The sequence below is a fragment of the Malaya genurostris genome, chromosome 2, assembly GCF_030247185.1.
Source record: "Malaya genurostris strain Urasoe2022 chromosome 2, Malgen_1.1, whole genome shotgun sequence".
NCBI lineage: Eukaryota > Metazoa > Arthropoda > Insecta > Diptera > Culicidae > Malaya > Malaya genurostris.
This window is the reverse complement of record NC_080571.1, coordinates 1490342-1514378: the sequence shown is the minus strand read 5'-3', so window position 1 is coordinate 1514378 and position 24037 is coordinate 1490342. Positions and strand designations below refer to the sequence as shown.

The 24037-nt window shown below is 39.8% G+C and overlaps 1 protein-coding gene across 2 annotated transcripts in view; it reads right to left on the bottom strand.

Annotated features, from left to right (window-relative positions):
* Window positions 1–1651: 1651 nt before the first annotated feature.
* LOC131432727 (rab3 GTPase-activating protein non-catalytic subunit) overlaps window positions 1652–24037 on the bottom strand; it is a 36691-nt gene continuing 14305 nt past the window's right edge. Inside the window, exons 4-5 of one of the 2 annotated variants that reach the window (XM_058599200.1) lie at window positions 19498–19695; window positions 1652–19223 (exon numbers count right to left, since the gene is read on the bottom strand). In XM_058599200.1, coding sequence (XP_058455183.1) covers window positions 18927–19223; window positions 19498–19695 — 495 coding nt within the window. In that variant the 3' untranslated portion in view covers window positions 1652–18926. Of the gene's footprint in view, window positions 19224–19422; window positions 19696–24037 lie in introns of both variants that reach the window. The other variant, XM_058599201.1, reaches the window with a different exon arrangement.

The window sequence follows — 24037 nt, the reverse complement described above, 5'->3', positions numbered from 1 at the left end:
GCTGTGATTACAAATGTTATAATAATAAGAAAAATAAAAATCCAATCACAAAACATGTTTTATTATGTTGCTTGAAAAGTATTACAACCTTTTTAAGTTGAATTTCTTGTACAGCAGAAACAGGAGTAAAGGTTTTCATTTTCATTTTAATTAATTCTACCGAAGGTCTCTTCACGATTGCCCAGTATCGTTCGATGGGTCGAAGCTGAGGGAAATTTGGTGGATTGATATTCTTCTCAACGAAATTTATACCCTTTTCCGCAAGCCAATTGAGAGTGGTTTTGGCATAGTGAGCCGATGCTAAATCCAGCCAAAACAGTGGAGGTGTACTATGCTTCTTATATAAAGGCAGTAATCTCTTCTGGAGACACTCAGATCGATAGATTTCTGCATTTATAGTTCCGGTAGTGTAAACAATGGTTGACTTCAAACCACAGGAACATATTGCTTGCCATACCAGTACCTTTCGACCGCTTGAATCGACCAGTCCGAATCGCTCACATCCTCCCCAAGGACGATAGTAAAGTATTGTGGACCTGGAAGGGTTTTTGAATCCTCCTTTACATAAGTCTCATCGTCCATCAAAACACATGCATCTGGACACTGCAAAATACGCGAATACAATTTCCGGCCCATGTTGCTGCTCGCTTCTTCTGTTCTACACTTTGTTTCGAAATTTTCTGCTTCTTGTAGGTCTTCAGGTGATTTCGCCTCTTGATACGATTAGAGATACCACTTTCTGGTCCAGTTTCGGGTTGGAAGAACCGGGTTTTCTGCCTCTTCCTTGCAGCTCATCCAAAGAATAGTGTTCCCCAAACTTATTAATGATGGTTTTAACACTGGCTTGATGAAATCCAAACCGCTTCGACAATTTTCGCATAGTAATACCCTTCTCACTTAGCCATGTGTCCAGAACCTTAATTTTCACTTCCTTTTCAATACGCGACATTTTGTAAACGCAGAAGTTCAACCGCACAAACAAGTAAACAAACGAAAGCTGACAGCCAAACGCACAGCATGCTGTGATCTGAGCATAAAGAACCATCACAAATACATACGTACAACACAAATGTATGTGGATAGCTGATTTTCGATACACTCCTTAGCATATAAGAAACCATTTTATTTTTTGTTTGTATGTAGTCAACATTTGTTTGACGAATAAATAAATAAGTAAATAAATAAATAAATAAATTAGGAAAATTTGATACACTTTTACCTCCACAGATAAAACGTAGACAGATCATTACAATTATTAAATTATAAAATTAAATTTCCATGTCAAATTCAGATAAAAAACCTGTTAAGTCAATGACATGATTTATTTTTACTTACTTTGGGTTGTAAATTTAAGTGAATTGTGACGCAGTTTTTAATTGCATCTATCGAGACGTACATTTATTCGATTTTTTCTAAATAAAAATGAGTAGGCATGGTTATTAGTGCATGTCTTGTCGCTGAGAAATTGGAAAGATCGATCGTTGAGCACTAAGAACATTTCTTAATTGTATGAAAACCAAGATGTCTGTCGTTAATGGCAGAAAAAATTGGGCAGTTTGTTGTCATCATTTTATACTTCCTCGCCTGAGTTGCCTTCTTTCAATCTATTCCATTATGAAATGGTTACAATTTTACTAAAACAATAAACGAGTAACGAGGTAATACTTATTCATATATTCAATTGTTGGTGCATTCTTGATTTTCAATTATCTCAATAAACGAAAGTTATTTATCTAACAACGTACAAATTGGAGTTTGGTTTAGTTTCGTCCTTTTTTTTTCGAATATCGTTTCCCAATCCTCATTGCTATCAGTACGTTTTGCGTTGTTGTTTCTGGTGCCGTTGTAGTATTCGTTGCCTGTGCTACCCGTTTTCGACGAGTGGTGAAAAAGAAATTTAGATTGAAATTAACGAGCCGTGACTCACCGGCCCCGGAGGGATAAGAAACAGTTCGTGGGAATCGTGGGAAATCGTGATTGGTTTTCGGTTCATTGTTTTTTTTTTGTCCAGAGCAAAGACTTCCGGCGGGTGGTTTCATTCAATTACCTGTGAAATTTCATGCTGAGCCAGCATTGCGAGGAAAGAAACGGTAGCAGATTCGATTCGGTTGATTGAACGCAAAATTTAAGCAGTTGTTGCCGAGCGTTGCATATAATAGTTGGTGCACTGTGCGGATTTTGATGACATGCCATTCGAAAAGGTTGTCAAAAGGTGAGATAACTAAGTGCTCACAAGTTCCTATCTCATGCCTCCCCGTGTGTCTATGAAGACATTTGGTCAATAGAACGGCGTCGACTGGGCGCTTTCGCTTTCTGCGTTAGTAACAGAATGAGAGGGGGTGCGAATTGGTTTGTATGTAATAATTTATTTGAAATTAATGAAAATTTCAATTGCTGAAGGGTTTTTAAACCATTAATGTGACTTTAAATTGTCAACTTGTTTTCATGAAAACCGTTTACAGCATTTCTTGCAACTCAAAAATTAGCATTTTGCAAATCATCCCCACATAATTTGACGCATAAAAAAAATTTAGACGTAAGAATATCTTTTTGTGTATAAATAATAATTATATGTGTTTTATGCAGAAGCGTTTATAGAAAAAATATTCAAAAGTGTGCAAGTAAGAAAATAAACATTGAGTATTGGTGAGCTTGAAAAATGTTAATTATTCATACAAAATTGAAGAACATAAACTAAATTCGCGTCGATTGCTTGCCAATTGCAAAGGATTGAAAGTCTTTCTGTACTATTTGAATCCATTTGACGCAAACTCTTGATTTAGGCGGGGCTGGTCGATGAAACGGTGACCTGGGAAAACGGTTTGCTCTGTATACGAAATGGGTCATTGGAATTCGATTGAGTCAACACCTCCCTGAGTGCATGCATAAACAAATCACATGGGAACACTTTTTTTTCTATAAACCGCTGCCAGACAGTGTGGCACACACACAATTATAAGTTTGAATGTATGGAATATTGTTTCAGCTTTTCACGTAGTTTAATTTGAAACAGTGTTCATACAAAAAAAAATGGAATCAAATACTATAACACTCGACGAAATTAAAGGAACTAAGATTACAGGAGCAAAGCGGGGTTTTCTTGAAATGGAATTTCATTTTGAAACACCCTCGAACTTTTCTATGCATTCTCGCCAATTTTTTTGTAGAAGTATTATATTTAAGACACTAGTTTTTTGTTTCGGTGGGTCGTTATAAAAAAAACATATCGTAACTCTGTTCATCCTCCTTGGTCGAATCCCACTTTAAAACGTTACAAAACTGCCGAACGATCAGTGCTGAAAAAATTCGCTAAACGACCTTCATTACTTCTTAGATCACATTATGTTCATCTGAATAATTACAAAAAACGCCTGAACAAATCGCTTTTTTGCGCGTTTCAACATCGCATCCAAAAAAATCCTAAAGTCAACCCGAAACACTTTTGTAAACTACGGTAACGAACAGAGGAAAGAATCAGAATTACCGACCTCAATGAGACTTGACGGCATTGAAGCATCTACCACGCTTGAAATTTGCGATTTGTTTCGCAAACATTTTAGTAGTGTTTTCTCTGATGAACATCTAACTAATCAAGGAATCCCATCTGTAGTAATAAAAAACTGCTCTGGCAGTCTATTAGTTCCACTATACATTATATTCAACTACTCCTTATGTTCTGGAACTTTTCTTGAAATATGGAAGAAATCCATGTGTTTCCATTTCATAAAAAAGGAAACAAGTGTACAGTATCCAACTACCGCGGAATAGCAGCTTTGTGCGCTGTAACTAAGCTGCTTGAAATTATAGCTCTGGATTTTATAACACATAATTGCTCTAACTATATATCTGAGACTCAACATGGTTTCATGCCGAATCATTCGACGTCTACAAATTTAGTATCCTATACTTCCTTTATCATACGTTCGTTACAATCACGACTACAAGTAGATTCTATCTACACCGATTTCTCCGCTGCGTTCGACAAAATCAATCATCACATAAAAATCTCAAAGTTAAATAGACTAGGATTTAACAGGTTATTTCTGAATTGGCTTCACTCATATCTTACTGGTCGCGAAATGATAGTGAAAATAGGAGACTGTACAACTTTACCATTCGCTGTTACCTCTGCAGTTCCTCAAGGAAGTCACCTTGGACCGTTTATATTTTTACTTTATCTCAACGATCTAAATTTTTCGATCAATTGCATGAAACTATCGTTCGCCGATGACTTCAAATTATTTCATGTCATCAAATTATTTCATGTCAATCAAATCTGACGCAGAGTTCCTACAAGAGCAGTGGAATAATTTGACTAACTGGTGTAATATCAACAGAATGGTTTTGAACGCCTCCTAATGTTCCGTCATCTCTCCTAGTCGCAAACAGTCTGTAATCAGTTTCGACTATAATATTTCACAAATTGTTCTGGAATGTACATCGTCTGTGGTGTCCTCCTGGACTCTAAGTTAAATTTCGAGGAACACATTGAGTTTACTACCTCCAAAGCCTCCAAGCTGCTAGGATTCATTTTCCGCGTTACTAAAGAATTCGATGATGTACGTTGCTTGAAAGCATAATATTGTGCCTTAGTTCGCTTTACGCTCGAATACGCCTCGGTTGTCTGGTCACCGATATCCAACGCATTGAAGCAATTCTACGGAAATTTGTTCGATTTGCTCTGGGTCGGCTTCCTTGGAGAAACCCTTGGAACCTTCCAAGTTACCATGCCAGATGCAAACTGATTGACCTCGATTTGTTATCTGTCAGTCGCGATACCGGCATGGCTACTTTTGTGGCTGATCTCCTCCAATCAAGAATAGACTACTCCGAGCTCTTACAGCATTTACCAATTGATATCCATCGCCGTAATCTTAGAAACTATTTTTTTCTTAGGATCCCCTACGCTAGAACTAATTATGGGTATAACAAGCCTTTTGCCAGCATGTGCCGAACATTCAACCACTGTTCCAACTCTTTCGACTTTAATCTATCACGAAACGTTGTCAAGAAATTATTCCTAGGGTTACTATCTAATTAGTTTTAGTTTTAGTTAGTGTAGAAATACAATGTTTAAGTGAAATGTATCACTTGGAAGCTTGTAATCTGTTAATGCAAAAGATGAGGAGGTTCTATGCCTGCTGGAGAGCAAGTTTGACAGAAACTAACTCCACCGGGCTTTTCCCTGCTCCAAATAAACAAATAACCTTGCTATGCCCGAATTGGTGCAAACTCAGGTAAATCATACGGATACAAATTCGAAGAGCAAAAAAGAATTTTATTTACTTTGTAATTGTTTTTTGATAATTTATTTTTCAACAGAATCGTATGTAAAAGTTAATTTTCTACTCGATGTAATTTTCGAAGTTTTTGTAAAAATGAAATGAGTGATTTCCTAAACATCAATTGTTGACGGAATATTTGTTTTCCAAATATTCATAAATATTTGGTTCCCTACATGGGGCCAAGCGGGGAAAAACGTTTTTTTTGTAGATCGTTCTGAACAATTACTTAACGTAACGAATATTTTAGATCAAAATAGTTTTAAGTCGGGTTATTAGACAATGCAAATCGTAATACGCAATAAAAATTTCATTTGAATGGTGAAAATAATCATAAAACCAAAATGTACCCGCTTTGCCCCTCTTCCCCTAGCAGTTTTACATGAGCTTTTGCATATTAGTATGTTCATGAACATCCGATTCGAGTACTATAAGCTGTTGCTTCGTATGAACCGAACTTTGTCAGCTGCGGCTGGACTTTTTAGTGTTTGGGTAGCTTAGCAGAGTATGGTAGTTTTGTACATTTCCAGTGAGCGTAGGGTGACGCAATAAGATAAAATGAAAATGTTTTGACATTTGCAAATTCGATGTTTATTAAATTGGTGAGTCAATAGCAATCAAAATAGAGTAATTTTGGACATTTGCAACGAGCTTTGGAATGGCGCCTAGAAATGCAATCCCACGGTAGTTGTCAACAAGTTTTTTATTCCTTTTTTTATGAACTGGAAACGTAAAAGAGGACTACCACAGATCGGGAAATATTCCGGCAGTTAGCGATTTGAGGAACAAAGACTTAAGAGGCGCTGTTAAACTAGCAGAGCATTTTCGCAGAACAATCGCCGGTATAACATCTGGTCCCAAAGAGGTGCTAGACTTTGTTTTACTGATTGCCAACAGAACAATGTTTTCGTCCAAATTGATCGCATTTAAGGACTGATATAGAAATGGCGAATTTTGCACCGCAAGGGATACTTGGTGTGGTAACAATTTTTCATCAGAAAAAAAAAACACTAGCAAACTGACAAATCTCCTGCGGACTTGAACCTGTGAATTCTCCGTAACGCATTGACGAAGGTAGCTCAGATTCATTCCTAGCTTTCGGTTCGTTGACATAGCTCCAGAATTTTTTGGGGTCCGATTTTAGTTTACGTTGTACGTTCCGCAAAAAATTATCGTGGCAACGCTTCACGGCCCTCTTGTACGTTTGGATTATCTGCACATAATTTTGCCGTAAGACAAATCCTCCATGCTTAGAGTATTGCTTCAATGCTGCCCTTTTTACTGTTTTTAGACGTCTTACTTCGGTGGATTGCCAATTTGGTTTGGTTGATTTCCAACTGGATCGCTTAGCCACAAAGCGATCGATAACATAGGTCATAATGTTAGAAAAAGTCCGTACTGCAGCATTGACATTGTCATTGTTAAGAACTTCAGTCCAATTAATAGTAAAAAGAAAATTATTCATGCTATCATAATCAGCTTTATAAAAATTATAGCTGACGGTGTTCGAAACGGGAGCGGGTCATTTCGCCGAAAGTCGTTTCGCCGAATGCCATTTCGCCGAAAGGGTCATTTCGCCGACAACGTCATGTCTCCTGTATGTTATGGCTCTTGTATAACTGATGTGGCCGAAACCAAGATCGCTCGGCGGCACAAAGCGGAAGCGGCGGCCTCTTGCATACAAACCTGTAACCGCCTCGTTTGGCCAGTCTACTCAAAGCTAGGTTTCTTTGCTTTAGTTAGATCCGAACTAGCGGTAGCGAGGTCGGACAACACATGAACCTAAAAGATGTGGCGTAGCCGCATTATATATTCTTTCTTTTTCACGTAATAAATGGATAATGGTAATCCGTTCTGAGGTTCATAAATCAATCTTTATTCAAGAAGTACAATTGTAGGAGCGTTAACGATATCATGTTTCACTTGTCTTTATTTTAAATCTATTACAATTACGATTTTAACACGATTTCAGGATTCGGATTCATGAAAATAAAATCAAAAGCCAGAAACGTCCCACAGATGGATCGGCGAAAAGATAGGAATTGGAAAAATAACAATATCTCGGGTGATGAGATCATTCAATTATGAGATTCGGGCGTCTGAGTGCCCGGGCAGTAAAAGGACCGGGGAAAGAATCATTCAAACATGTCAATTCAAAATCACTCTAAAAATCCCAAGGTCGGTTTTCTGCAAAAAAACAAGCAATGAAGCGAGCTTGGTTACATGTTTACAAGGTGCCAAAAGCCTCGAATCAGATTGAAAAGCAAAACATCACTGCGAACACCCCAAGTTATACGAAGTTACTCACCAAATCGTGTTACATCCTGATGGATGAGGACGAATAAGTCAAGACCGACTTCGACTTAAAACATGAAATTAGCGTACAAACTAAATTTGGAAATAAGACCCTGATCTGGCAGGCGATTTGCGAATGTAATGAGATAAGCGATCCCTTAATCACTTATGCCATTCATAAGTGAGCATAAAGGATTAACTCTGTTCTAACCTGATCTAGCATCCTATCCCTACGCTTGAAATGCGTTGGAATGGTAACGAGCCAACGGTGGGTTTTGTGCCAAAAGATGTGAACCAACCAAATTTACCGGAACATCATCAAATTCGGAGCTGTGTTGAAGACGAATCTTTGTAAATATTCCTAAACGATTTGAACAAAGCTGGGCCAAATTCAATGGACGGAGTCGTAAGGAAGGAGCGAGCATTCGGGATGGGAAACATTGTGTAAACCGTAGCTCGTTAGTAGTTTTTCATTCCCTGAAAATTTCCAGAAAATCCGAAAATTGGTTCGAGTTTTGTGAGGTAATGTCCCTTATTCTGAATAACGTTGTTATTCAGAATAAGGGCGAATATGTGTGCCATTTTTATTTTTACCCCGAAAAACTCTTTTGACGAAAATCCGAATTTTCAGTTGTAGAGTTTCAATGAAACAAACTTTTTTTGTTGGTTTGCGCATCCTGCTTTAATGGATGAGCAATGTAATACCGTTTTCGTCGCCCAAACAACGTTTGATATGTTTGTTTTAGCAACCTGCGGTCGCTCTAGATCGGACTCCAATCGCGTAGTTTCGCTCTGAAAATTTTCTCGGGTCGCACCACGCATCCATGCAAATTTGTTAATTTTTTCTTTTTTTCATGAGTTGTTTAGGGTGCGTACCACGTATTCGTTTTACTCGGAGTCAGAGTCGCCCGCGTCTAGGTTCAAAAACGAAAACGGTATAAGCCTCTGCATATGCTGCAACACTAATTAGAGCGGGCTGATGAAAATTACGCAATTAATTGCCAATATCGCGAGACCGATGCAATACCATTCGATGCTTATTCGCATTATATTTAGTATTCAGTGCATAATTGATTATAAGCATATTTCGTGCCAATGACTGGCTTGTTGATTCACGTTGCTAACCTCCTCCTTTGTGCTGGCAATTGCACCAGCAAAGATAGCCTCTCGACGGAAGTCTATTAGAATTAGCATACGCCACAACAGCGAAATAATCACTGTGTAAACTGCTCCGAAGGACACCTAATTTTCTAGGAACGTGTTCCGGCATAATGACGACCAGCAATTATAGTGGCTGCAACAGGAGCAGTGTTTTGTGGGAGTCTCCTTGGAAAGTTTTAATTAGGTCAAATGAAAGCTGATATTTTCTTCACGGCGATGAGCGTTGCTAGGAAAATGATGTTTTTGCTCATTATAACTTCGGTAGGATGTCAACTTGTCAAGATCTGCTGAGGGCTGCTGGAAATCGTGTTTCTTCTGAATTAGGAAACGCACTCGGTTTATTTTGTAGTCGTTACTGTATTTGACATACCTTCTCAATTAAACAGCGGAATTGATGCGTGACACTTCCAATGTCAATGGCTCCTTCGATGTACACAAATTTTGTGTTGGGATCCAAAGTTTATAAGAGAAGTATCGCAAACAAACACAATGTTGGCGGTCTCTTTTTGTTTGAGTAAGAGTACTGCTGCTTAAATCAGTGATTTCCACAGTAATTCGTACCGCCCACAAGTGAACACTAACATTCGAATGGATAATTCAAGGCAGCTAGACCTATTCAGTGGGCTTTAGTATTTTTTGTAAAAATAAAACCCATAAACATAAGGGCATGTTCAGGAGTGTTTTAGTTCTAGATGCATAATTAATGTCAGTTACAAAATTTAAATCTGGATTTTATAACAAGAAAAACTGGCTGCCCCAGCAGTGTTTTACTCGTGTTTCAAATATACAAAAAATAGAACGGCATCGTAGACCAGTTTTAAATTTAACAGAAGAACTTGTCGAATAAATAAAACTAGAACGGCTTGCTGGGGATACGTTTGTTCCAGTTTCTGTTCTATTATAGATCTTCCATATAGAACTTCTAGCTGCTAAATTTGCTCTAAGGCTTGTTCACGACAAAATCTAGACACCTCTATCTAACATACATCGTCAACACATGAAATATTTTGCAGCCTGATGAACGTCTGTTCATTGTGTAAATTCAATTTTTTATACTCCAAGCTTTTAGATCGAAGTTGACAGCGAAAGAAGAGAATAATAAAAGATAAACTCAAGATTACAATGTCCCATACGATTCATTGAAAAATATTGGGTCAGTAATAATGTAATTTTATTGACCCTCCGTTAATAAGCGTCGACTAGTTCCGACAAAACGCCATGGAAACGATACAAGTTAGGAAGGAATCAAACATTTGTTTACATTCAGCTCATAATGATTTCTTGCCACAACTGACTTTAATGCTTCATGGAATGAGGCAATAACAAACTAAATAAGTTCTAGGACATGGTTCTAAGAAGTTTCTACTTTCTTATTGTAATAATCATTGGATACAAGCCAAAATTGTTCAATATCGTTCATTTGTTGTTTTGCTTCAAAAGCAGAGATGCCAGGTAAAAATTTCAAATATCTTCAGACAGGGTTGTAAAAGCCTGTATATCCGAAAAAAAATCTGCAGTTAGTCTTGTTGGCAGCAATTTCTCTATAAAGTATGATACGCTAAACTGACTGAAAAAAGGTCACGACAATTTCAAAAGTCTGTAAATTTTGACGAAAGTCTGCGAAAAACTTGATTTTCAAAAGTCTGCACAACAAAAAATGTCTGCAGCACTATGCGCGAAATCTGCAGATTTACAGACAAATCTGCAGATCTGGCATCTCTGTTCAAAAGACTGAAACTGACAGTGAACCGAGCTCATCGAGGGGTCCTATTGAAATTTTACATAAGAAATCGCAGACTACTCCGTCTTGAGTTTATCTTTGGTATAACGTCCATAACGTTCGTAAATCTTTCGATACACGTTTGACAACAGTCTGGAGTCATTGCCGTTTCAACCTTCCGAGTGAACGGACGTGCTTTGTGTTTACTGCGAAAGCGTTGAAAACCAGTGCCGTGTGTGATAAAGTGACCGGACGATCAAAACTAGATTGCTATTGTGTAATAGACAATAGTGCTTTTTCCTGTGAGAGGTTTTATGCACATTATATACTGAAGCAGTGTATTGTTGTGAGCGGACGATCGAAACAGTACCGTTAGCCGGTGATTGTTCGATCGATCAAAACAGGCCCAGCGGTGTACGTGATATCACTGTGCGGATTAAAAAAGAGTGTGCTTTTTCCTCTCGGAGGTTTTTTGCACACCATCGCAGCGGCGATACGCCGATCGACGAGGGCTAGGCCTTGGTGGCCCCCGTTGGATTTAAGTTAAGTATCATTATTTAGTTTTTTTTTCCTTCCTGCATTCGACTGTCCTATTTCTCCCCGATTCACTTATTTCTGTGCGGAGGTAGCTCCGCAACATGTCTAGTGTAAATTCTGACCCCCCCGTTCCCGATGATCAAATGGAGACTTCCCTTGACTATAAAAAGTCTCGCATAAAGAGCTATCCGGATGGGCTCGCACTACCGGCCGGTCCTTATGCGGTCTATTTCCGGACCAAATCGAAAGAGAAAAAAATTAAATATTTTAAAAATATCGCGGGACCTGTCCTCGCGATACAATACTATAAAAAGTTTTGATAAGATACGTCCAGACAAGCTCAGAGTCCTGTTTACCAGTTCAAAACAGGCTAATGAGCTCGTTCAAAATGATCCTTTTACGCGAGAGTACCGCGTCTACGTGCCAGCTCGTGAAGTCGAAATCGACGGTGTGGTCACCGATTCGAGTTTGACTTGCGAGGACGTTCTTAAGTACGGGGCGGGTTGTTTTAAAGACCCCTCACTTAAGAATGTCAAGATACTGGATTGCAAGCGATTGCATTCAGTATCGATCGCCGGGGATGGAACAAAGTCCTATCCCCAATCAGACTCTTATCGTGTGACCTTCGCCGGTTCTGCTTTGCCCAACTACATCCTCTTGGACCGGGTTCGTTTGCCTGTTCGCCTATTCGTACCCCGAGTAATGAACTGTACTAATTGCAAACAACTGGGGCATACAGCTACCCATTGCAGCAATAAGCCACGTTGTGCTAACTGTGGGGAAGCTCATGCTGACGGCTCTTGCGGTAAGGATGCTGAAAAGTGTCTCTACTGTAAGGAGGGTCCGCATGACCTCTCTGATTGTCCCGCTTACAAACTGCGAGGTGATCGAATGAAGCGTTCCCTAAAGGAGCACTCCAAGCGTTCTTTCGCAGAGATGCTTAAAAGTGCCACCCCTCCTAAACAGACAACGAACCCATATGCCTGCTTGTCAACTGACGAGAGCGATTCTGACGACCCTTTGGAAGGTCCATCTTCGGCGGTCCCTCATAGCTGTAGGAAAAGAATAAATAAATCCTCTCATAAGCTACCTAGTAAGGGTTCGAAGGTGTCTTCCTAAGGGCTTCGAAAAGTTACAGCTAACGGGAATCGGGACACAACACCGAAGCAAAAAGCTCCTGGTCTCGGAAAACTCAATTCCGAGATGGAATTCCCACGACTTCCCGGGACTACAAAATCCCCAAGCGTCCCAGAAAATCTACCAGAGAACCAACTAGGTGTTGGACTTATCAAGTTCTCTGATGTTGTGGACTGGATTTTTACAACTTTCAATATTTCAGACCCGCTTAGAAGCATTTTAATTGCTTTCATGCCAACAGTAAAAACATATTTGAAGCAGTTGACTGCAAATTGGCCCCTTCTCTCAGCGATTGTATCCTTCGATGGCTAAATCATCCACCGAGGTCACGGATCTAATCACTGTTTTACAGTGGAATTGCAGAAGTATCATCCCAAAAATAGATTCTTTTAAATTTCTAGTAAATAATCTGAAATTTGACGCATTTGCATTGTGCGAAACTTGGCTAACTTCTGAAATATCCTTAAACTTCCACGATTTTAACATTATTCGCCTGGATCGAGATGTTCCCTATGGAGGAGTACTTTTAAGGATCAAAAAGTGCTATTCTTTTTATCGAATTAACCTCCCCTCGATACCAGGTATTGAAGTTGTCGCATGTCATGTTACAATCAAAGGTAAGGACCTTTGTATTGCTTCCATCTACATTCCCCCTAGAGCCTTGGTTGGGCATCGGCGGCTCAGTAATATCATAGAGCTCCTTCCCGCACCGACGTTGGTTTTAGGAGACTTTAACTCACACGGTACGGGATGGGGCTGTCTTCACGACGATAACAGATCAGCTATGATCCATGATATTTGCGACAACTTCAATATGACAATCTTGAATACGGGAGAAATGACACGGATTCCTGCACCACCAGCAAGACCAAGTGCGCTGGATTTATCCCTTTGCTCGACATCGCTACGGTTGGATTGCACGTGGGAGGTAATTCCTGATCCCCACGGTAGTGATCATCTACCGATCGTAATATCAATCACCAGCGGCTTAAAACCATCGAAGACAATCAATGTTTCGTATGACCTCACACGAAATATTGATTGGAATAGCTATGCGACCTCGATATCTGAGAAACTTGAAAGAACTCTACAACTTCCTCCGGAGGAAGAGTACACGTTTTTGGCTGGCTTGATTCTCGATACTGCGATTCAAGCTCAGACGAAACGTGTACCCGGCGCAAAAACTAACATCCGTCCTCCCAACCCGTGGTGGGACAAAGAGTGCACAAATTTAAACGCGGAGAGAGCCTCCGCGTATAAAAAATTCAGAAAAAATGGAACACCTGATAATTACCGGAATTACGCGGCGTTAGACGTTAAAACTAAGAACTTGATTAGAGCCAAGAAACGCGGTTACTGGCGTCGGTTTATAGACGGCTTAACGAAAGAAACATCTATGAGCACTCTTTGGAACACAGCCCGACGAATGCGCAACCATAACACCACGAATGAAAGCGAGGAATATTCCAACCGCTGGATATTCGATTTCGCTAAAAAAGTATGCCCAGACTCTGTTCCGGAACAGAAGATCACCCGCGCCGCGACACCAAATACAAACGAATCACCGTTTTCGATGGTAGAGCTTTCACTTGCACTTTTGTCATGTAACAATAAAGCCCCGGGATTAGACAGAATAAAATTCAACTTGTTGAAAAATCTGCCTGACCCCGCCAAAAGGCGCTTGCTGAATTTATTCAACAAGTTCCTCACGGGTAATATTGTCCCACCCGACTGGAGACAAGTCAGAGTTATCGCCATCCAAAAACCAGGGAAACCAGCCTCCGATCACAATTCGTATCGGCCGATTGCTATGCTTTCCTGTATCCGGAAATTGTTCGAAAAAATGATTCTGTTTCGTCTAGACAATTGGGTCGAAACTAATGGTTTACTTTCAGATACACAATTTGGTTTCCGCAGGGGCAAAGGAACGAACGATTGTCTTGCGTTGCTCTCAACAGAAATTCAAATGGCATTTGCTCGTAAAGAACAAATGGCGTCAGTTTTCCTAGACATTAAGGGGGCTTTTGACTCAGTTTCTATAAATATCCTATCTGAGAAGTTGCACCAGCATGGTCTTTCGCCAGTTTTGAACAACTTTTTACATAATCTATTGTCTGAGAAACACATGTACTTTGCGCATGGTGATTTGTCGACAATACGATTCAGCTACATGGGTCTTCCTCAGGGCTCATGCTTAAGCCCCCTTTTATACAATTTTTACGTAAGTAATATCGATGAATGTATCAACACATCTTGCACGCTAAGACAACTTGCCGACGACAGCGTTGTGTCTATTATAGGACCCAAAGCTGCCGATCTCCAAGGACCATTACAAGATACTCTCGACAACTTATCATCATGGGCTCTTCAAATGGGTATCGAGTTCTCTACGGAGAAAACTGAGCTGGTTGTATTTTCGAGGAAGCGAGAACCAGCACAATTACAGCTTCAACTAGGGGGTGAAACCATAGCTCAGGCCTTCACATTTAAATATCTCGGGGTCTGGTTCGACTCCAAAGGCACCTGGGGATGTCACATTAGGTATCTGAAACAAAAATGCCAGCAGAGAATCAACTTTCTTCGTACAATAACCGGATCATGGTGGGGTGCCCACCCAGGAGACCTGATCAGGTTGTATCAAACAACGATATTGTCCGTGATGGAATACGGATGCTTCTGCTTCCGATCAGTGGCGAACACTCATTTCATCAAGCTGGAAAGAATTCAGTATCGTTGTTTGCGTATTGCCTTAGGTTGCATGCAGTCGACTCATACGATGAGTCTCGAAGTGCTCGCGGGCGTCCTACCGTTGAAAAATCGATTCTGGGATCTCTCATATCGATTGCTAATCCGATGCGATATCTTGAATCCAATGGTGATTGAAAACTTCGAAAGGCTTATCGAGCTTAATTCTCAGACCCGTTTTATGTCCTTGTATTTTGATTACATGGCTCAGAATATTAATCCTTCTTCGTTTGTTTTCAACCGTGCTCATTCCTTGGATACTTCTGATTCTACTGTGTTTTTCGACACATCCATGAGAGAAGAAATTCGTGGAATCCCGGATCACGTACGCCCTCAAGTGGCCCCAAATATTTTTTATAATAAATTCAGAACAGTCAACTGTGAAAAGATGTTTTACACTGACGGATCAAACATCAACAGGTCCACAGGCTTCGGAATCTTCAATCAGAACATCACCGCTTCGTACAAACTCAGTGATCCGGCTTCAGTCTACGTCGCAGAATTAGCTGCTATTCAGTACACCCTCGAGATCATTGAAACCATGCCCAAAGACCATTACTTCATTGTCACGGACAGTCTAAGTTCAATAGAAGCTCTCCGGGCAATGAAGCCAGGAAAGTATCCCCCATATTTCCTGGGGAAAATACGGGAACATTTGAGAACTTTATCTGAACGGTCTTATTTAATATCGTTAGTCTGGGTCCCTTCGCATTGTTCCATTCCGGGCAATGAAAAGGCAGACTTATTGGCTAAAGTGGGCGCATTGGAAGGTGATATTTATGAAAGACCAATCTGCTTCAATGAATTTTTCAGTATTTCTCGTCAGAAAACTCTCGAAAGTTGGCAAACTTCATGGACGAATGACGAACTGGGACGATGGCTACACTCCATTATCCCTAAGGTATCGACGAAACCTTGGTTCAAGGGGATGAACATGAGTCGTGATTTCATTCGCGTTATGTCACGGCTCATGTCAAATCACTATACATTCAACGCACATCTCCGGTGTATCGGGATCGTGGAGAACGGGCTCTGCACCTGTGGCGACGGTTATCAGGACATCGAGCATGTCGTGTGCTCGTGCGTAGAGTATCGTGACGCCAGGTCGAAGCTACTGGAATCCCTCAGGGCCCGAGGTAGACCGCCTGAGGTGCCGGTTCGGGATGTGTTGGCGAGTCGGGATAGTTCATATATGCTTCTCATATACCAGTACCTCAAACACATTGATATACAAGTGTAATGTGTTATTCCTCGCTCAGAAAATATAATCTCCACCTACAGGTTCGACACTAACATCCGCCCGATTCTCTCGATCCCCGTCCCTGTTCACCATCTTCATTGGAATTAACAAGATCTTTTTTTTTGTCACTAACTTTTTCGTTCCCCTTTCCCTGTTTTTTCACCATCTCGATGGCAACTAATTAGATCTCTGTCGTTTTCAAACATTTTGTTCCCACACCCCTTTTTTTACCCCGTTTCCCACAATATTTACTTCTTTTTTTCATTCTCTTCCGTAACATCACCATCACCGGAAGACCGCTCCAGTCAATGACCAGCATGCGGGCCACCCGCCGGGCCTTCGTAGCCTGGGGGTGTTTCCCGCGGATCCTCACGGACCGAAGAATGCGGCCAACATAGAAAATTACCATCGCCATCTGGAATCATCTCATCCTAAATTCAATTCACCGGCCACTACCGATCGCCAGATACTATATTACATAATGATACTACTCTAGTTTTAAGTTAGACGATAATTAAGATTAGTAAATACCCTTGGCATCTTAGAGCTTAAGCAGTGTGCCTTAATATTATATTATATTATTGAATAAAAAAAAAACAGTCTGGAGTGGAACCAAAATGGATCTCAGGAATCGCCAGAAGGACGAGAAGGTTAAGTAAATATTGCAGAAGAGACCAGCAGCCAGATTCCGATCACAAAATTTCTTGAAAGAAATGGAAATTGCGAAGAGATTTCACCTTTTCTCTCAATTTGGAATTCCCGTCAAGTTAAAGAAGAAATAGTTTGATACTTAAAAAAGAGAAAATAAATAATTTTCTCTTCAACAGAGAGAAATTCAGAGATAAAATTCAGTTAAACTATTAAACAAATATTACGTAGGACCAAATGGAGGTCTTCTTGGTACAATAGTTTATTGTAAAAGAAAGAGTGATACCACCGGCAAGACAAAATTAAGACGGCTGAAACCCGAGCTCGCAAGTTGTATCACGAACATCTGACGAAGTTTTCCTGTTTCATTATGCACGATGAAACTTATGTGCTGAAACGGGATGTTTTTTGTAACGCAATGAAACGGAACGAGAGGGTCAAGTTTCCCATCAAATATTAGGTTTGGCAGGCAGGGTTTGGCATCAAATATTATGTAGCTGTTTGGCATCAAATATTATGTAGCTGTGGTTGAGCAAGCCAGAACGGTAAACTAGGAAACATACCGTGTAGAATTCCTCAATGAGCAAATGTCACCATTCCTACGCAGTCATGATGTTTCCTCGCTATTATGGCTCGATTTAGCATCTTGTCACTACGCCACAAATGTTTTGGAATGGTATGTTGTACAGAAAGAGGTCAATCGGAGTTGCGACCTATCGAGCGGTATTGGGCTCTCGTAAAGAGAGAACTCTGTCAATATAAATAGCAAACTACAATTATAGAACAATTTCGAAAATCTTGCACAAAAGCAGCCTAATGGCTGGAGTACTCTCAAAAGTTCGTAGTTTCTTCATGCAGCCTGATTCAGTAACTGTCAATAGTTATTATTTATTTCACCTCGACTTTAATCATGCGGTTTTTCGCCAAGGATGTAAATAGTTTTCAGATGTCTACCAATGTACAATTAAATGAATAAAAAATGCATCTTGGATTGAACTAACAGCAAATTTGTTTCATTCCATATTTAATCTGTCCTGAACCGCGAAGAAGCCTTGTGTTTTACAGAAAACGGTCTCGTTATTTTGGAACAGAAGATGGCCTACTTTTAGAACAAAACGATAAAACCCAATACTTTAGATCGAAAACGATGATAGATGGACGATGGTCTTAAACTTAAAACCCACATTTGTTGTTAATTTTATTAGTTTGAATTAAAGAAGTTACAGCTGAAAGAATTTTTGGACATTTTTCTAGCTTTAGGTTTAGAATAGACGAATTTCTCGTCAACTCGAACAAACATTGGCAGCACCCATTCAGATTTTAATTAAACTTTCCGGACGGTGTAGATTTTGTTACAAGCTACAAATCAAAACATCCTGTAGCTTCGAAACTGGAAATTCAGGAAGTCCGTACGAAACCGTAAGACTTTCATTTGAATTTAAATTTTTGAAAATCGGTTTAGCCGTCTTGGGGAAAATTAAGTGAGATCCTTTTTGCAGTTTTTGACCACTAATTTCGATATTCCCGAAACCGGATTCAGAAGACCGGTATAACCTAATTTGGTTCGTATGGCCAGCAACAAATATGGTCTATGAACTGGAACTGTGGAACTGGAAGTTTAAAAAAAAATTCCTCTTTTGCTTCGTCGCTTCATGTGACGTTAATTTTTTTTCACATTCTTCACCCGGTAATTCTGAAACCAGAAGTCGCGAAACATTAATTGATGCGTTTTAACCGAGTATTCAAGGAAAAACGACTGTGATGCGAAACAGTAAACTCAAAAGTTAAAAGTTATGAAATCTCTAAATCTCTAAATCCGAATTTGTTTATTCAATCTGAAAACTATTGGAAATATTTTGAAAGTAATTACCAAATTTCCTGAATGAGAAGTGTTTTTAGTCTGTTCAATTGGCACGCAAATGGCGTAATGTAAATATGGCCCGCGTCAGACCGAACCATTTTGTTTACAAACCTCCCTAGTAATTAATCAGATTGTTATTTCATGGCTAAAGGGCAAACAAACTTTGGGAATGTTTCCCGTGGAGAACCGGAAGACCAATCAGATTGAATGAAGCGTCATTTGAGCTCACGATGGGAGTAAGTGAGTGACAACAAATTAATCGATTTTTTTTTCTACTGGAGGAAAGTAAACCGCGTAAAATTACCTCTGCTCTTTAATGGTGGCACAGGCATCGAACAGCAAGCCGGCGATTCGCAATTCTTTGGTTTTGCTTGAGCTGCTGGTTCGGATGGACGATGCCGTGACGGTGGATAGCGCGGGCGTTGACGTTGTCGCCGTTGTGTTGTTGGCTGTCGTAGGAATTTGTAAACAGGTCAGACAACGGAATGCTCTTTCCACCAGTTTCGACAGTTTGTCGATGGAAATTTCTCCCGATGCGTTGGCAGCATCATTGCCTTCAGCGAATCGCAACTGAGGACCACTATTTTCCGACGAGATCTGTATTGTCGTTGGATGGGAAACAAAAACGGAGAATGTGAGAACCGTAATGGGAAATTGGTCCACAGGGGATTTATGAGCGAAGAAAGATATTAAATTAAGTGACTATGGGTGAGAAAATTAGCGATTCAGTTTCGCACTGATTTCGACACCCGTACCGCCAGATAAGACTGAAAGAAAAAAACACAAATTTCCTTACCCCTAGGACACACAACAACTGAGCCACGGTGACCTCGCGCTACTTGTTAACATAATAAACTTTGCCAACACTTACGAGGGTATCCAGGTAGTCCGTGAGCAGGGGACCGACGGCAGCCACTTGGCCCCACACTCGGGGGTTGGTCTTGGTGTAAATCGTTAATCGACGGCCGGCGATTGCGAGTAACAGATTCCCTAGAGCCTGATCCGGGACGATGTTTTCCAGTAGCTCCTCGGCGTACGCATCCCATCCGTGGGCGTAGAGTTCTACGATCTGGAAAACAAGAACACAGTCAATTAGTTTGTATGATGTTAGTTCCGTTCGAAATGGAAAAACAAAATTCATTCATTTGTTCTTGGGTCATTCAACCGTACATTTATCCTGGAACTATTCAGTAGCTGCTGTGTTCAACGGTGTAAACAATCTAGTTAGGTAGTAATTTAGGGGTTTGATATTGTTTTTAATAATCATTTTATCCTGAAGTACACATGAATAGTTATGATTGTATCTAGACGTTTGTTTTTTGGCTCGACGATGCAAAGCAGTTTAAATTCAAAATTTAAACTTGAACCGTTAAGGTGTAGCATCTCTAGCTAGTGTAATCCTAATTTATTTCCGGTTTCTTCCGATGGATGGCATTCTACGTTTTGTATTGCTGTTGGTAAAACATAAATTGTTCCCGGGAAATCGATAAGTTTTTGATCGTGAAGATCTCTTGTTGTACCTAACGTATCAACATAATTTTTGCAACATTCCATCGGAAATATCATCAACAATTTATGATTGAATTTTCAGTTGTATGACATAACCACAAATAATTCAAAATAATGATTTCTGAGTTGTATGGTACCAACGATTAATTGAGTTCTAAATGGATTACGAATCAAATGCACCTACCGATTCCACCTGGAATCGATTATTGCATCTTATTCGGAATTCGATTTAAGATCACAATAAAATCCTAGTCAAATTTCGGACGATTTTACCGAGTGTACACGCCAAGAGACATGTAAGTTCTGCCCAAAGACAGATCCTATAGGTCATTGCAATTCAAGGCACTTTTCTGTGCCACAGATCATCATAAAGAAATTGATTTTTTTTTCTATTTCTTACCAAAAGCATCGAATTCTTCAAAATAGAAGTTAAAAAAAAATTTGCTCCGTCACTAACGCATTCCATTACGACGGGCAACGCTCGCACGCAATGCGAAAATGAAACTATTGATATGGATCACATCTTTTCTCTAGTATGGATGTCGTTTCGAAATATACCGTGCGAAAAGGAAAGAATATTTTAATCAATATAAATATTGTTTTGTGTACGAAAAACAACCAATATTCCTGGACATAGTTAAGTTTGTGGAAATCGGTCAAAGCAATGCTGAGAAAGGTGAGTGAGATCTATTTTGGAATCGGTGCTACCGGAACAGGAAACCGGTTTGTTTAGTAGTCTACTGATAATGGCTATCATTCGACTCAGCTCGACGAACTGAGCAAATGTCTGTGTGTATATGTATGTATGTATGTATGTGTGTATGTGACAAATAGTGTCACTCGATTTTCTCAGAGATGGCTGAACCGATTTCCACAAACTCAGATTTAAATGAAAGGTCTAACGGTCGCATAGATCGCTAATGAATTTTATTCCGAACCGACTTCCGGTTCCGGAATCACAAGGCAATATGTGCAAATTGTGACCTGTTATTCTTTGGTCACAATGTTGTTCCTTTGGTCACTGAGTCCAGCTTGTATATATTTTTCAAATATTGTATATTTTTGTTTATTCCATTGTCAGTAAATGTCTAAGTAGAATTTAAACATCGATTGCGTTTCTACTCCGTGTTTACACGTTTGAGTCACGTTTAAGTTCTGCTTAATAGCCTAGGTCGGTGTCAAAAGTAGGGTTTTGTTGATTTATTTATTTATTTCCATTTATTTATTTATTAGTTATGTATCCTATTCATTATTTATTTATTCTATTCATTATTTATTTATTTTCATTTATTTATTGTTTATTTATATATTTACAATCATTTATTTACACTATTTATTTATTTATTTATATTATTCATTTATTTACATTCGTAAATTCATATATTTCTTTATACAAATTTTTTTAACAAATTATGATTATTTCGGCAAAAGGAAACAAAATTGCAAATACACATATAACATTGCAAGTACTAAAATTCAAATACACAATTCATGATACCAACCATAATAAAACGATAAAATATTGTAACCGTCATCTGTCTGCACACTGTCATCGTCGTCATCATCGTCATCATCGCAACATAATATGCGGGGTGGCATGCTTTGAGGGTGGCGGTGGGTATGATATGGAAATCGGACCCCAAGCAGATAAAATCCGCGAGAAAACCTTTGCGGGGAGCTAGTATTTTGTTGACCCGGAAGAGTATTGGTTGCAGCACCGTGTCACCTACCCAAAAGTGACAATCCGTTTCGTTCCGTTTGAATTTTGGTCTAAGTGGATCCAAAGGGATCAGTTTTTAGTACCGAAGGTATTCCACGAATGTTTTTTTTTCGGGACAAGTGCAATAGACCGGTTAAGTTTGCCGGATAAATTCGTTTGCTGCTAGCCGTGCCTTTGTGTGTGCCTTTGCGGTGAAACGAAGAAAATAGTACGTGCAGTACCACTCTCCGGGTATCTTCCTCACGCGGAACGATGGCCTCCGCTACAGACAGGCCGAGTTGCTGCTTCATCTGAAGACGAGTTGCTGTCCCACCGCCCCGAAGCCAGTGCCGTCCCGCCCGTCGTCGCCCGCCGATATCATCAAGTCGACCAACGATCATCACGGCCGCAACGGAGAGCTGAGCTAAGACGTTCACCGAATAAACTTGCGCAAGTAAAAATATTAGTGAATAGATACAATATAGCGTTTAAAAAGTTAAAAATTGTACGGTCTTTCTTTCATATACAAGCTGTGTCGTCCATTTTGTTATATGTTGTTACTTGTTTCCGCCGAAACGATTCACTCAGTGGCCACAGATTGGGAAGAAAGTCCGCCCAAAAATAGTGAAGTGAAGATTCTCCAGGAGACCAACAAGGTAAACGACCCTGAACTGGTGGTCCGGTGCTGAAAAGCAGCCACCAGTAGTGTGTATAGGTCTTGAAATTGTTTAAAAAGTCCCCAAGAATCCAGATCCGGTTTCGGAATTACAGTGCGATGGGTAAAAAATTTTCATATTCATGTGTATTTTTTCACAAGAGGTGGCGAAACGATGTGCACATTTTTATACAATTTACTGGTAAATTCATCTAGTTGGCAGATCTGGTTAGTTCGTGGGTATATAAATCTACTTTGGGACTACTAGTGCCCGGTTTCTGCTTCCAAACGCACCGGTTTTTGCGAAGAAAAGCTCCAAAAACCGGAGCTCACTTCAATTTCTCCGCAACGGTTGAACCGATTTTCACAAATTATGATTCAAATTAAAGCTCTCAGTGTCTTAATAGACACTGTGCAATTTCATGAAGATCCGACTTCCGGTTCCAAAATTATAGGGCTATAAGTATCAAGACTTTTAAGCTGTCATACAAAATTATACAAATTCGGTACGCATCGGTACGTGCTGGTACGGAACAAGAAATCGCTCCTGCCTAGCACAAATTGAAAAGGTGATTGTAGTTTATATCAAAGAAAGTTTTTGATTTTATTCAAGTTTGAAAAAAAAATCTTGACAGAATCTTCTAGTGAAAACGTAAGTAACACGAGAAAGGCATCATTACACCACTAGGTGGATTAAACAAGGTTTTTACGGTTTTTGTTTCACCGCTTTAAGTGACTGTTAACACAACCCTATAGCTCCGGAACCGGAAGTCGAATCCGGATGAAATCCAGGAGTTTTGTATGGGTCTACAAGACCTTTTATTTTAATCATAGTTTGTCATAATCTTTCGATATGAGAGATGTAAAAGGTAAAAAGGTTAGCAAACTGTCAGCACTACGCTTCAATTTTATGCTACATGGAGAAAAAAAAAGTTGAACTAAAATTTCGATGGATGGTTTCGGGTAACGGCACGATGCCAGATCCTACCACAACAGAGTGTCACCTTCGAGGAACCGAAGGAAGGGCAGCAGGTGCTTGCGAAAGCATTTTTCTTAATATATTCAATCGGTGACGGTCCAGGTCGTTGTGCAAGTCTTGCTGAATTTGCTACACTCACAGATCGCCTACCACTCCAAGTACTTCTTCCAGAACTTCTCCAGAACATCCAGGTGAAGTTCCGGAATTATACATCTTCCTGGTTTGTGACTTGGCCACTATATTCTGTTTGCCGGCTACGAGTCTTCCTTACTTCGAAGACATAAAGCTCGGCCTATATCGGTTTGACGAACCAGATGGAAGAGTTAACTTTTTTGGCCACGTCTCGAAACAAAAGGTTTGGATTGCACTTCAAACAATCGCTCACCTTCTTTATGTTCACGAGGTAGTATTTCCGCTTTTCTTCCATTCTAGCTTTCAACCATACGGAACACGGTTGAATTGACACTTCTTGCTTAGAAGCTAGCACGATAACCACTCGAAAGATTGTCACAAACAGACATTACACTGTCAATTGGTTTTACCCAAAATTTCAGATTTTCATTTATTTC